The 16,050-nt window shown below is 42.9% G+C and overlaps 1 protein-coding gene across 1 annotated transcript in view; it reads left to right on the top strand.

Moving 5' to 3' along the window:
- LOC133970033 (polypeptide N-acetylgalactosaminyltransferase 10-like) overlaps positions 1 to 16,050 on the top strand; it is a 65,025-nt gene that overhangs the window by 16,377 nt on the left and 32,598 nt on the right. The window contains exons 2-4 of the mRNA XM_062406826.1: positions 4,869 to 4,971; positions 5,822 to 5,960; positions 11,107 to 11,273. Coding sequence (XP_062262810.1) covers positions 4,869 to 4,971; positions 5,822 to 5,960; positions 11,107 to 11,273 — 409 coding nt within the window. The remainder of the gene's footprint in view (positions 1 to 4,868; positions 4,972 to 5,821; positions 5,961 to 11,106; positions 11,274 to 16,050) is intronic.

Here is a 16,050-nt window from a genome sequence, read left to right on the forward strand (position 1 = left end):
ATTTGGGAGGGAGGTGTCGATCGTACCGGATCCACTCCAGAAATAATAAATAAGAATAATGATGTAACACATCTTCTGTTTTTCCTGTGGCAAGCAGCTGTGGTATAAACATGATAATATATTCCAGTGTATGATAATACAGGACATAACGTCACCTAGCGCAGCTGCTCACACATTAGGATTAATGCCACCCAGGTGCTTCGGTTGTCAGTTCAAATTGAACCCATCGTCACCTCGTGCAGACTTTAGACTCAAGTTGTGTGTGGTCGCCTGCAGCGCCGTAAAAGATACGACTTTGTGTTGAACCGACAACACAAAGGAGGCCGCTCCCGACTTTATGGACACAGCTAATATCCCATTTTACGCAGATTAGGATATGTGTCTTCCTCAGTGTCTTGTGTGAATACAAATGAACGGACACTCTCAGTCTGTCTCTCGTGGATCTCTGTGCAAACACTGACTGACACGTGGCCTTTTCCCCATCAGTTAAATAGACCACTAAAAGGCTGCATTAAACTTAATGAGGGATCACGCTGCCAGGTGACACGAGCTCCGTCCCCGTCCTCTTGCTCGTCCGAGCGTCTTCCCCTCGTCCTGCTGGAGTCCGTGTTGTCCCTCCGAGATGTGCTGCTGCTGGTTGGCGCCGCTAACAAGATGTTTCGGCTTCTGTCAGATAATTAAATCGTGCTTGATGGAGACGGAGCAGCCGGTGTGGATTGTGGTGTCATTCCTACGACGCCCTATCACTGTGTTTGTGCCGGGTCTTGAATATTAATAGAGTGGAAAAATGCCCAGAGTGGAATGAGTTTGTGGCAGCGTGGAGTCTGGGCTTTGTGATGATGCTGATTAGCACAGTGGAGGAAGGCAACACTCTGCTGTGTAGTACAACAGAGAAACGGATGAGTGTGTTCAGCTCCGTGTCAATGCCTCATCTCTGCTGGCGTGTGAGTCGACTGTGAATGTGCTGCAGCCGGCGGAGGCAGAGCTGGAGTCAGATTGTAAACAAATCTTAAAGATACCCGTCGGGGGGGTTTTATCGTTGACAAATTGTTTTTACTCGTTTATTCTTACAGTCGACATAACTCATCAGAAGACATTGTGTGCGTCCTTATTGTGAATGAGTCGAATTAGACAACACAACATCTTTTAGAGAGATGAAGCTCACCTCCTTTTAAAATGTCATCAAAAGAGAGAAAGGTGGAGTTTATGTTCTCTGGCAAGATCGCTTTTCACATCCACATCCTCCTCTTCCTCTGATTGGCTCTGACCTAGATATCTGCAAAATGATACGAGATAACCACACATTTTATTTATCTCATTCCATTTTAATGGCGTATAAAGTAAAAACGTATATTGTTTTGAAATATGTTGTTTGGGACAGTCCTGGTGAAGATGGCCTCATGTGACTTCCAGCCAGTGTCAAGTACTTACACAAATATCTGATCTTTGTCCAAGGTTCTGATAAAATAGACAAAATAACGTTTTCTTTCATTGGTGAAAAACTCTGACTGTAGCTAAATGAAATTTAAAAACTCCATCTTCTCCAGTTTAATTCTGTTTAGGATTATTTGTTGATTGTCAGTATTAAGCCGGCTTTCAGACCAAGGTCGCCCCTGCAGTAAAACAACACAGTACTTATTTAAGAAATGTGCTAATCGTCAGATTTCCCATCTTGTTTCAAAGCTCGCAAGTTATTTTTCATTTTACAATTTTCTCTCGAAACATTTGAAATTTCCACCATGTCCAGATTTAATGAATTCCTAAGAGTTGGCAGCTTGGTTGAGTTGTGAGCTTCCTGTACAGTGTCTCAGTCGGGGGACGTGGAGACACGATGCAAGTCAAGAGCTGTGGATTGAATGTTTTCCAGTGCAGAGTTATTTTACTTGTCTTCCTCCACTTTGATTACACACACACACACACACACACACACACACACACACACACGTGATCGCTTCCCACCATCTGTTCCTCAAGATTATTCCGTCTTTTTCATACTCATCCTCTTTTACCGTCTATCTCAATAACCGTCCTCGGTGTCGGCAGCCGCCCACGTCCTGCTTCCACGAAACTAAACATGTGCACACGTCCGCTGCAGAAGTTTCCCTCTCTCCTTGTCTTGTTTTTCAAGGTCTCGTTGAGCAGCGAGAAAAGCCCCCGAGGAATATCAGTGCGACGTGCACTGAAATTTTAATCAGGAGGAAATGGGGCGACACAATCTCGCGTCTTTTTAGTATAAATTTGCACAGATGGACTCTTGCTGCTTGTCAGGTTCTTGTGTGACACACTGAGGGCGTCTGTGACTGAGAGAGGAGAAGAGGAGAGAAGGGCAGAAGAGAGAAAGAGGAAAAACATTTTTATATTATAATAGTAATAATAACTTTATTTTGTTCAGCTCTTTTCAAGAAAAAAACTGAATTAATTAAAATAAAAGAGGTTCAATTCAATCTTCAGGGCCAAATCACACCATATTGAGGTCGAAACATGAAAATCTATAGAGAAACACAACAGTTCCCACAATTACTCCTACGCACACACACACACCGAACACACACACACACACACACACACACACACACTCAAGGTTTCCTGTTTGTCAGTTTGACCTAGACAGGTATGAAACTGCGTGGAGGAATTATAAAGGGCTGCATATGAAAGAGAATTTCAGTTTTGAATATATAAAACCTAGAGATGTGATGTGAAAAGCAAGTGAAGGACAAATTATGGTATTTAGGTATTTTTTTGATTCATAATAATTATATTCAGTCGTTAGTTTGGATTTTACATGGAATCAAATCTGTAATGTTTAAGCCATTTCATTAAAAAGAACCTGCATATGCTGTGATTAAATGATGACTTGAAGTTAAATACATGTTATGGAAAAATGAAAGATAAACAGCATCTGCAATGTCACCAGTGCAGAGTCCCATCAGATGTCACAGTTTTCCTTACATTGCATTAATCACATGTTTCATCTGGGTTCAGATCTCAACTTGCACACTAGCGTTGTTGGGCAAACCGATTTGTCAAAGAACTTTGGTGCATGGATGCAGAAGATTAATCCTGAATTCATATTCTCATCCTGTGACATTTAATCTCATGTCAAAGCTTAAACTACTAATAAGTCAACAACTATTTAGTGGTTTGTCTCTTGAAGGTTATGACTCTTCTTTGTTTTTGTTCATTTCATGATCCAGATCTTAACAATAACACTTAAGCTGCTGCTTCCCGACCGGCACTGAACTCCAGATATTGTCCTGAATTATTCCGGGGAGCTGTAATGACGGAGTCAGCTGCTCCGAACATTCTCTAGAGCAAAACCTCCCAGCAAGAGACTGGAACTGTTGATAAGCTTTATGTTCTGCATACAAATATCTCAGGATGATATATTCTGCTCCATAAAACATTGTTACACAAACACATTTGTCTCCACAGTGTGATGTCACTCGTTCTAACCTTTTAATCCTGAGTCTTAAACCCTGATCGGCGAATTGAAGCGTTGAGAATCAGATTAAATCCATTCTGACTCAAACACAAACAGACAAAGACAATCAAGAGATCAAATGTGTGTGTAGACACTGTACACACAGTTTGTTATTCAGTGTCATATTCCTCTGAGCCAGCGGTCTGATTAATAATTCACTGTATTTCATGCAGTCACTGGCGCCATTTGTATTTAAAGTGTCTCACTAATTGCCTCCTCCCATCAAGCTAATTATTACTCCATTGTGCTGTGATCCTGTAATTCACGATGCCGAGTCACTGGAAGTCGCCCGGCGTGCAGAATGACTAAGTGGAAGACGAGGCGGCTTCTGCCTTTTGTATGCGGCGCTGCAGTGGGTCTGTCTGTTTGTGTGTGGTTGTGTGTATATAAGGCCTCCGTGGGGCCGTGTGTCACAGCATTGATATTCTCCTCACGGGGTCGTCAAGCATGAAATAGAAGAGTACACTTTCTGTGGATAGAGTCTCACCGGAGCCCTGCTGGAGAGCGAGAGGCTGAAGCTCTGGAGAAATCTCTCAGCTGACACCGAGGCTGACGGAGAAGCAGCAGGAAAAATAAAGTGATCCTTTTGCATGTGCTGCATTATTGTGTAACCGTGTTGCAGTGTTTTTAAAAAGTGCACACAAGGGATTGTGCAAGTTACAGCTTGTTTAAAACAAATGTTGAATTTTCACGATGCTGCTTCCTGCTCCTTGTGAACTGAGGATTTATCTGAGGAGGGTAAACCTTTGCTTGTTGGTGTGGGAGGATGTGCTGCTGTAACTTATTCACAACAAGTTTTACAGCAAACAAAGATATCAAGAATCTTCAGTTTGAAGAATTTGACTGAACTTCCCTGCAGAGATTGAAAAATAATAATTACTATAATACCATTTAGTGTGTTTGGAGAGACTTGAACATTTGCTGACAACAAATTAATCACAATAACTCGTCCATTCAATTTATCAGTTCTTGTAAATCAACCGTAAAAGGAAATCAGGGACTTTAACCTTTTCAATTGAGGAGCCGATCAAATCCATCAGATCCTCTCCACCAGGATCCATGTTCAGTTTTATTTCACTAAGTAGCCCGAGCTTTCCTAAGTTGTGTTTGTTTACCAACAATGTGTCTTGGACCGAACTGTCGTGGGAGGTTCAAGTTTCTTGAGCTTCACTTTTGTACATTCCCTAAATTCCCTAAACTCCATGGAAACCAGTCTGAAAAAAAAAACTGTAGTTTATTTTTATCTCGTTTGGCAGAGATGTGATGCAGTGTTACTTCTTTACTATGCTTCTACAGAACATATGCATGTGTGTGTCTCTGCGTGGGCGACATCGTTCAGCAGCTTCCATTCATGTGCTGGTGTGTGTGTGTGTGTGTGTGTCTGCAGGGCGTCAACCGGGTGGTGAAGGATGCTCAGGTGGGACGTGACGGCGAGCGGAGGAAAGACTGGCACGACTACGAAGCCATCAAAAGAGACGCCTCCCGCTCCGGTGGGTCCAGACCTCCTCACATTTACATGCACGTATACAGAGTAACACACACACAGACACACACACAGTTCCTCCCCCTGTTACTACTCTCCAGCTCGGCAGCAGGGCTGTAAATCTGAGCTCTGAATCCAGTTCATATCTGCTACAATAATCACCAGCTCTGTTTTATTTTCTGCTCAGGGAAATCAGCCTCTATACAAACAGTGCAAATTATTGATGATGGGTTTATCCCTGGAACGAGCCCCTGAGGTCTCCGAGTTGTTTCTCCACACGTGTGAACTTTTAAGATGGAAAGTGGGTAATTTCTGCTTAATGAAACCAGCTGTGTGTGAATGATGACCGTTGTTTTTCTTCTGCGGGTGTCCACTGGTCCCTGCTTCTGATTTTTTAATAAAAATGCATAATGTGAAGCTGTAAAAATTATAAAGCCATTAGAGTTCATATTTATTTCAGCATGTTTCATCAGCAGGTTTCTTTTTCTTTTATTTTTTAAGTACTCGGTTTGTGATGAACATATTTAATTTAGTTATTTTCTATCTTAAGCCGTAAACCACAACTGGATGAGCTCTCGTGTTCCTCGTCTGCTTTATATATCGTATCTTCAGTTTTTTGGACTTTTAATTGTGTGATTTTGGTTGTTAAATTCATTTAAATTTTAAAACGTAAATCCAAAGGTGTGGAGAGTATCACTATATTTTTTATATCTTTAATTTAGTGTTGTGATCTATCATTTAAAAGGTGTGTAAAGTTGATAAATGGACAGTGTGACTGGTTATTGCAGGGATACAGTGAAGTGGGCCTGACACACCGAGGCCCTGCACTTGTGTTCACAGTGGAATCTTGGTTGCAGGTAATGGAGAACAGGGGAGGGCGTTCCCCCTCACAGACTCTGACCGGGTGGACCAGGCCTACAGAGAGAATGGGTTCAACATCTACGTCAGTGACCGGATCTCCCTGAACCGCTCCGTGCCCGACATCCGGCATCCGAAGTGAGTCCTGCATGTCTGTGTTTGTCTAAGGAGGGAGACAGAGGAGAGGGGGGGAGCAGGAGGTGACACGTCAAGCCAAACAAACCAGTGGTGGCAGAGTTGAGCTTTGAACCAGGATCTCTGTCAAACACGTGACCACGGACTCTTGGTATCTCACAGGCGCAAGTCGTAGAGACTAGATTAGAACTGAACTACTTCACCTGAGTTTGTTTTCAGATGCATTTGCAGTAGAGTTCAGGCCCAGTGGCAACTTTCTGTCGCACCCGAACCAAGTCTGAGACAAAACTGACCGAGCCAGAACCAAACACTTCAGGAATTCAATTTTCCCTCATTCCAGTCATGTTCAGTGTGAATAACAGACTCATACCTGAATATCATTTAAATAACCTCGGAACCCGGCCCGATCTGTAAGCTCCAAGCCGACTCCGGTCTGGTGTCCACTTTTCAAACCTTTACTATTTGTGTTGTAATGATCGTCCTCTGACACTTCTTCTTTGACAGTTTATAAAAATGACATGATACAACTACTGAAAGATAAATATTGATAAACTGCCTTGAATCTCATCTACTAAATCACAACTTGTTGATTTGCATCTTTTCCAACCAAAACCATCACTCCAGTTAAAAGTGGATTCGAACTTTAGGGGTTATTAGATTGTAAGAATCCAAAGTAGAAACTGATTTCTTTATTATATTCTACTCTCGATCAGCCACATTTTATGAACTGTGAAACCATTTGCTTTAACTTAAGAAACAGCAAAGTTTCCAGGAACCTCTCGCCACCCTGCAACTTTCCTCCACACAATTTAAACCCCCTCGGCCAGTGTTTCTTGGCAGTTTCCTCTTCAGAGGGGCCGGGACCCGGCGCCTGCAGGGTTTCATTCCAGCCACAGACTGCAGCAGGTTATTTCACAGATTGGCACTCCATCAACCAAACAGCCAAAATGAATCACCTGGTGCCGCCTTGGCTGGATTGGAAACCTGCAGCCTGTGCGCTGTGTGGCAGATGGTTGTTGCTCACCAGCCGGTCTGATCAGGGAAGTCTGTTCGTAGATGGAGTCATAGAATCAAATGGCCAATCCACTTCAGGAGGAGAAGTCATTTTTGGCCAAGTTTGATCTCTGGATCTAACAGGAAGTCCCAGCCCCAGCTCCCGGGGAGCAATCTCCTTCAGCCCTGGATGTTGAATGAGGGGAGAAGCACTTTTATTCATTCAGACATTTCGGAAATTGATTTGATTTGGCAAACTTTCCACTCAAAGCCTGTTTTTCCAGCCTCTCGGCGATGGCAGCCCCGAGGATTCACCTCAAAAGAGTCCAGGCTGCAGTTCGCTGAGGAGTTGGAAAGAAGGTTGTTGATTTTAAGGCATTTAACTAATAAATAGATACGTATACGTGATTGTGTGCAGGTCATGTATTAAAGCTTGAGAATCCCAAGTCTAAGGTCGAAGGACTTTCTCTTGGTGAACTTCTTCTTGAAGTAACTTGACGTTGACTGAACTTTCTGAGAACTAACAGTCAAGCTTCAGGGTTTACCTTTCTGAAATGCATTAATGTGCTTTATAATAACTTGAACAAGTTTCCCTTGGCTGCGTTGTTCAATGCTTTGCAATATTGTCAAACATTGACATTTTCATTATCAGTATTTGAAGATCTGAACAACTCCAATCTTTAAACTTGTCCTGGACTTCCCTAAAGTCTTAAAAACTAGAATGGATTTGAATTTATAAAGACAAAACCACTGAGAAGAGATAATCTGACACATTTGGCAGATCATTTTCATTTTCTCATTTTCAAAATGTCACACTCTCATTGATCCCAGTCCTCTAATTGGCTGCCTGCAGGATTTATTTCATCAATATGAATTGTTTCCTATTTTGCAATGTGAGAGAAAGTGAACTAACATCCTCCCTGTTCCTCCCTGACCTCATCCTCCACCTAGTGTTGTGGAAGGATTGTTTTTGTTTTCTTGCTTACATAACAACCAACACACAAACAAATGGACGACAACAACCTCACAACTCGACCTGTGTGTGTATACAATGTAGGATAATGGGATGAGCTGCCTCATGTTGTGAGGGGATGAACACTGAAGCTAATAGGACACCTGAAGATTAAACCCTGTTTTGAAGACACCTTCATTTTGTCATGCTGGATCCGTCCCCACTCATTACAACAGGCAGTGTTTGGAACCAGTGTTCCAGTTATCAACCTCCAGGGTCGATTCCCAGAGGAGGTGTCGCTTCGCACAGAGAGGAGCTGATTACACAGCACACAGCACCTACGTCCTTATAAACCACGTTCTTGACAGCAATTATCAGTGTCATTGATGCCCCCCCCTCGTCCCTCTGCATCTGTGCACAAGGTGTGAAGAGCCGATGATAGATGTGCTCTGTGCGCTGGAGCAGCTTTCCTACTGACGGCTGTGGCTCCAGGGTTATTTTATGAAGGAGTGTTTCCTCGGTAAGAAGATGAGTAACGAGAATAGAGGAGGTGGGAAATCTAATTTAAACATGTTGGTCACAGTTGGACAAAGTGAAGCCTCCCAATCAAGACTGAATACAAATAGAACCCCTGTGCTGACCCTCGGATGCTGCTTCTTTCTCTGTGATCTACTGTGAACGGGATGGAACAGATGACATGTTGGTGATGTTTCTAATCTGTGCTGACACAGGAAACACCAGGAAACATCCAGTGGGTTCATCAATGCTCACAGGGAGGAAATGATGGAGCCTCACAACATGGGAGCTGATGCTGATATATTGACATTAGGGAGTAAAACATTTCTAATACAGATATGTATCATGGTTATTTATAATTAATACATTTGGCAAGGATTTCTAAGATGACCTTCTCAAACCCTCAGGACAAATTTTAAATATAGTATAAATATATTACGATTTAAAAAAAAAAAAACTAAAAAAAAAAACTGATCGTAATATGTCTGGGAACTGTTCATATTTGTTTCCGCCCGACAGATGAAATAGTCTTTGCAGTACTTCTCAGACTGGACTGCAGAGTGTGGTGTGCAGTGTTGACATCATGGGTCCAGAGAGGAGGTCAGCAGTAGGTTTACAGTGTCTGGTCCAGGATCAGCAGCTCAGACGTGGTGAGATATGTGGGTTTGGGAAGGAGGATTCCTGGGATGCTGGTGTTGAAATCTGATCTGAAGTCAACAAACACAATCCCTGCAGAAGTCCCCTGGTGTTGTAAGATGTAGTTCAGTCTCATGGACGAGCCAGCATCTCCTCCAAGACCCACACAGAGAACTGATTATACTACAACCACAATCTCCAGGAAACTTCCAAGAGGATTGAAAACTGTCGGGCGTTTAGAAGTTAAGTTTAGAACCTTGACTCAAATGTTCAGAATCCTGTGTTAGAGAACCGATGCTGTAGAGACATTTTAATCTACATGGACCTGTGGCTACAGTCCACATTGCCGGTTTTGTTCTCGCTCTCTCCTCTGACTCATTCCAGAAGAAAATACTGCATCTCATGAGTTTGTAAAGCGTTAGTCGTCAAACATGATTTCCATTCTGCGTTCATACGACTATAATTGCCTGATGTATACAAAGCCTTTGTGTTTTTTTTGGTGCACACTGTTGGATGCAACTCAGTCAGCGATCCACCTTGATAAGCACAAGCTTCATTTATGCAAAGCAAACATTTGCATCTCATTTTTCAAGAAGAAAAAGCTTTTTGCTGAGTCATGTATTGAACATGTATAAAAGGCGGACAAAATCGTCTTGATCACCCCCTGGTGGCTGAGTGCAGTACAGGTCATAGACCCCATCTCCTCCAGGCCTGCCCAGGGGCGTAGATAAAGTGGTAACACTCCGCTGGGATAGCATCATCATGGACGACTTGACAGCTCCTTAAAGTGAAGCCAGTGTCCCATGGTGGCCCCACCTCCACCTCCTCCATGTTGGTGGATGGGACATGAATCAAACTATACAAACCAAATCCACAACAAATGCTTGTTTAAGATGTTTTCTGGTGTCATGGTCGAGGGGTTTTGTGTTTCTGTTACAGCTGAGACTGACTCACAACTGGTATAATGCGTGTATCTGCAGGACATCTACCCCCCCCGCTCCAGTCTCAGATAGCTACTGCAGAAAAGCTTCATGTCTGCCTAGTGGGAGGAGATGGAGTTGTTTGTCCATCTTGAAACAAAGTCACTGGCACAGACCAACTGTTAGAGGTTGAAATCCCCTGAGCAGAAAAACAGAAATGACTTCTGCTGCTGTGGACCCTCAGGCCTTCATCACGTGGTCCTGCATGCTTCACACGGGGGGGGGGGGTGTGAGTGATGCTCTGTAAGGAAGAGAGGAGCTGGTGTCTCTGTTTGACGGGTCGAAGTGACAGCAGAGTGACAGGTGTCGTGACAGCCAGGTGCCACATCAGTGCTCGGTGGGTGCAGACCTCCCAGCGGCGCTCAACCAGCAGAGACTCTGAGATAATTAATGTCTGTGCAGACCCCCCCCCCCCCCGACTTCTCAGAGAGAGGGGGGGAGACGAGTGGAAGACGAGTCGGCAGGGGGTCCGATTCATTACATGGTTTTTAAAAGAGCAGCACAGTGTTCGACCATGAGGAAGAAGAGCAGTGTCACTGATTCCAGAGGATTTTGAATCCCTGCTGTCGAGTGGGATGTGAATATTGGAACGATATTATCACCAATATAACTTTTATACTTTCTAGTAAATGTTACACGTTGGGAGTCGTGGGCTGTTTTGAGTTTCACTAGATATCACATAAAAGGGTCTAGCCAGTGTCTGGCATCTTTTTGTCAACACAACATTCCTTACATGACCAGACCCTTCATTTTTCACTTTGACTTAATGTATTAACCTATTGGACCCAAAACCACACAAGACACACACAGTGATTTGTTCATGCTGGTGTCACCTGAGCCTCTTGGGAGCTAAACTTATATATTCTTGTAATGTTGCAGCATTAATATCAGGTTTGTGTATTTAGCTGTAACTTACTGTGATGATGCATTTTCAGCGAATCTGCCATTTCTGTAGTTTCACTATAGGTGGTGATAATCGATATATAATGGCTGTTAACTGGGAATGACAAACCCTTCTCTGTTTCCCTCGCTTATGTTTCGATTTTGGTTTTGTGTGTCTGTGTGTGTGTAGCTGCAAACAGAAGCTGTATGCAGAGAAGCTTTCCAACACCAGCATCATCATCCCGTTCCACAACGAGGGCTGGTCCTCGCTCCTGAGGACGGTTCACAGCATCCTGAACCGCTCGCCTCCACACCTCATCGCCGAGATCATCCTGGTGGACGACTTCAGCGACAAAGGTACAGAGGACACACACAGACACACACTCTCTCTCATCACTGACACACACCTGCGAACAGGAGCTCAGCTGCAGCCGGGGGAGCTTTTAATAACTGGGACTTCTAGACGTCTGTGGACTTTTCTCTTTCCCTCTTCCGAGCACTTGAACTGTTTTCTCACTTTCACAGTCACTTGTTGTCCAGTGTTTGTGAACGAGTGAGAAAGAGAAATATCAGCTTCAGGAGAGGTTTGCGTGTTTCTTTCGTTTACCATACGCTGGCTGAGGAAGTAAACCACACAACACACACACACTTGTAAGTCTGTATTTTACAGATTTCTAACCTGTTTACTTTGCTGAGTCTATGCACTAGTTTTAAATGCAAAGCCTCGAGCTCCTTCCCAGGCTACATGGAGGTCACACAATCCATTTGTATTGCTAAGCTGCAGTCTCCTCTGAGCAGATGATGATGATGAGGACGTCCTCTGACCCTGGCTAGTGTTATTGAGGTCAGCCGGAGAATTATCCAGTTTCAGGCTCGGTGGTCCTCACACAGACGCCCTCATCAGTCTGAACTTGGGAGTTAATGTACAGCTCTGATCCCTGCACATAATAAATCGGAGGACAAGTGCAATATCATCATCGGGGTCTGAGTGGAGCCGAGGAGCAAGATATCCATCATGAAGCCCGGTTCCCCGATCGCTGCGTGACGCATCATTTCCTGTTCACTTTTCCATTTCCTGAGATGTTAAATAATGCAGTAAAACTATATGGAGGGAGAAGGAGAAAGAAGGGATATGAAGGAATATTTTATTTGACATTTAGAGAGTTTAATATTACACTTTCATGGAATTAAAGATGGAGTTCCGTCAAACCCTCTCAGCCACTTTCACCGAGGCTGATAACCGGCGTCCGCGGCAGGAAGCTCCCGGCAGCTGCAGCGCCGCCTCGGCTCAGTGACGTGGTTTTGTTTTGGAACCTCACCGTCCACACGAGGCAGATGAAGAATTGATGAGCTGCTTTTCAGGCGGCAGTTATATTTTTTCCGAGGTGCTAATTAGTGTCTTCTTTCTGCGTTGGGTAATTATAGCTTTGCTGCCGAGCCGCGTGCATCAGGACCAGCCCCGGCTCTCCCTTTCAGAATCCTAATTAATACAGCTGTTCATATTTGACTCAAAGGATACCTGGTGGTTATTTATTTGTCTGTGCTACAGTTTCTGTTTTATTGAAGGGGGAAGCTTGTTGGGTTCGGCTGTTCGGTGGATATCCTGTGAGCTCACAGGTGTCAACCAAGGACGTGCACTGCTTCTGATTCAGACAGCGAGCTCGAGGAAACCCAGCAGAGTGTGAGGACCTGTGATGGTGTCAGTTGGGGATGGATGTGTGTCGGGGATCATCAGATTCCAGGCGGGGGTCAGATCATTTTCATTGGGAGTCTTCATATTTATTTTTTCCCCGCTGTGCTCTGCTGTTCCATCTTTTTTTTTACCCTGTAGAATAGAGAACACTCGTCTGCTTAAGTTCTGCTTCAGAGTTCCAGCTTGTTACAACCATAAACCAGACATATGATGTTTCAGTCTTTCTTTCCTCCTCAGTATTTAGATATGTTTTTTGTCAATTCAAACTCTTCAAGGTTAAATGTTTTCTCTACTTCCTGTGATTGGTCCAACTATTCAAAAAAAGGGGTTTTCACTCTGCAAGTGAACAGAAGCCTTGGTTCTGTTTGATCCGGACCCAGACCCCCTCTCCGGGTTGGAGTGAGAACGCTGGTCCATGGCACCTTTCACTCGGTTCAGACTAAACTGAAAAGTCAGAGGTTCTGGACCAAACAAGTTTAGAGAGAAAGAGCCCTTAATAATGAAACAGGCTGAAAGAGGAGCTTCAGCAATGGATAATGAGTTTCCTGAACTTTAGAGCATTTAAACCCTTATAAGACTTATTAAAACAAGAGTAGCTCTCTCATATAATGCATATCTACACAGAGACTAACCCCCCATCGCACCATGTTAATGAACGATCAACACAATTCCTGAACTTCCCTTAAATATGAGCAGAATAAATCTCCTTCCAGAGTAAAAACACCTCTTTTCTAAAGTTACTGTAGATGGATGAAACAAGCTTGTGGTTTTCATGTGAACTGAACTGAAAGTAGTCTTTAGCAGCTTGTGTGTTAAACAGCAGCATGTAAAGTGGGCCTCTGCATCCCGAGTGTTACACCATCTGCATTTGTTGTTTCATGCCTGGTGGGGTGTCACAGTTGGGGCTAAGAATGAAAACCCATTACTCTGCTAAACAGTGAAGTCACAATTATTTATCGCACCGCAGGCACAGACCCACTCCTGGGAACAAAGCGGTCTCATTGCACTGGAAACAACTGAAACCAAGTTTTCAAATCATCAAAGTATTTTCAGCTGCATTTCAGGAGCTTGTGTTCATGTCACATGATCATCGGCATCATATGATTTCTCATTCTTCCATATTTTAAGGTACTTTAAAGAGGAAAGCTGAGGTTCTAAGCTCAGTCCACGTCTCCAAACTTGTTTCTTAATGTTTTTGAAGCAGAACAGAAAATCAGTAATGCATGTGGATGGGTCATGCCCTGGTACGGCTAATAGAAAACCTGCTGTCTGAGTGTGTGTAGTGTCCTCAAACGCTGCTGAGCTGGAATCAGGAGGAAAACCTTCGCTGAGGATGAAAGCTGAGACGTTTGGGTGGATCACAGTCGGCAGCCGACTCCTCCTGACAGAGGAAATGACTTGAATAAGATGTAAATGTGGAAAAAAACTTGACAGCGCTGAGGGTGAAAAAAGCAAAACAAAAGAATAAAATACTCAACTCTCGACATTATGTTCTTACTTATACAGAAACTTCCAAGTCCTGTGTCATAATTAAAACCGGCTATCGTATAAATCAACAAACCTGACAACTACAACTTTTTGCACATTAATCAGATGAAAAACATAATTTATCAAAAGACGACTTCTTTATTTTGTCCTCAAATGCAGATTTGTCAACAGAATATTTCTTTCATTAAGACGCCGTTGATAAATGACCTCAAACTTATATTTTATACTTTTCCTTCTCTGACTATTCGACCAATCGGGAACCACTGATCCCTTCTTCTGCTCCCACCCACTTGGACGACCACGTGGACGTCAGTGTGATGTCCATCATCCGTCTCCTCCAGGGATCAGATCAACAAAGCTCCTAAAGCTGACTCCGGTGGATCTGCCAGCTCTGTCATGTAGCTGACCTCTACTGCCCCTCCACCTGATCACCTCCCGCCGCTGTCGACTTGAAAACTCCACTCGGTAGAAGATTGTCGTCCGCAGTAAACATGTTTTAGTTTCGATCCCTCAATCGCAGAGCAAGTGTTTGTTTCCCTCTTTCATCCCCATTCCCACGGACATTCAACAATCATGAAGGAAGAAATCTATCACAGACACGGCACACGGACAAATATCTCCTCCCTCTGTTCCCTCGGAAAATAATATCCTGCACCTGCTGGGTTTTGAATAACAGTAGAAATAAAGTAAAACATCCCCCGCTGCTTTTCTGATTTCTATAGCTCGGATGTGACGCGTCTGGCTCAAGATGAAACCTTTCTTTAGTGGATGAAAGAAAATATCAACAGATAGGCTGTCATTACCGAAGGCTGATGGTTAAGTGTCGTACCATTACCACCAGATTTATAAGTTTGAGAAAATAAACATTATGCAAACCTGAATATACAAGGAGAACATACTACAAAGACTGTGCAGCCTATTGATGTGAGGTTACATCCCACTCAGTCAGCTGGTTTAACTGGGATTTTGAGCTGACTAATGAAAAGAATAAATTGTCAAAGACCAGTTGAGTACATACATTTATATTTCCATTTTTATAAAATAATAAGATTTAAGCAAATAAGCAAGTACTTTTCACTCTCTCTTTAGGTCTAATACTTACATTTCCTGTAATGTTGATGTTGTCACTACTGCATCATGCACAGTGTAATATACTGTACTGTACATGTACTGTAATATTTCTCAGTAAATGGTATTCTGTCCACATGCTTTTGAGTTCTCCAAACCAGGAACCGTCAACCTGTCTATAGTCTTAAAGATGCTAAGTTCAATACCAAACCCTAACTTGTTCTGAATTTACCTTCCCATCTTTAGATATTCAAAAGTTATAATTTATATCTATGAAAAATAGCAGCTGGAGACTGAGATTAGAGCAAATATCTATATATATATATATATATATATATATATATATATATATATATATATATATGTCATTGCAAGTGCACCCAGAGAAATAACCTTTTAATAAACCTAATGATTCAATAGACGATAAATTGTGATTCAATAGACTTGATAAATTGGTTATGCAGACTGTAATACCACACATCAATAACTGTATTAGTTGTGGCTCAACACCCGGTCTTTGTGTCTCCATGAGAACACAAAGTGTTTTCAGTTGTGGTCATTAGGATATCGTTGTTTTCTTTTAGGGGAGAAAATGGAAGTTTGCAATATTCCTGCAATATTCGACTGGAGAAGCACAATTTAAAAATAGCCCCTCATTTTAGATTTTCCTGTTTGACACTGTCTCATGAGGAAGATTTTACTGCACGTCCAGGACTCGTATTTCTGCTCTGTCAGCTCAAACCTATCAGTCATCACTCACTCGTGCTCTTTTACTTGTATAAGATGAAATGGTCGAGATAAGAAGAATATTTCTATCTTTGCTTCTTTCGCTGCCTCAGTAAAGCTCCTTACAATACCAAGAAACCACTCGGTTAAAAAAGGATA

This window comes from Platichthys flesus, chromosome 15 (assembly GCF_949316205.1).
Source record: "Platichthys flesus chromosome 15, fPlaFle2.1, whole genome shotgun sequence".
NCBI classification, from domain to species: Eukaryota; Metazoa; Chordata; class Actinopteri; order Pleuronectiformes; family Pleuronectidae; genus Platichthys; species Platichthys flesus.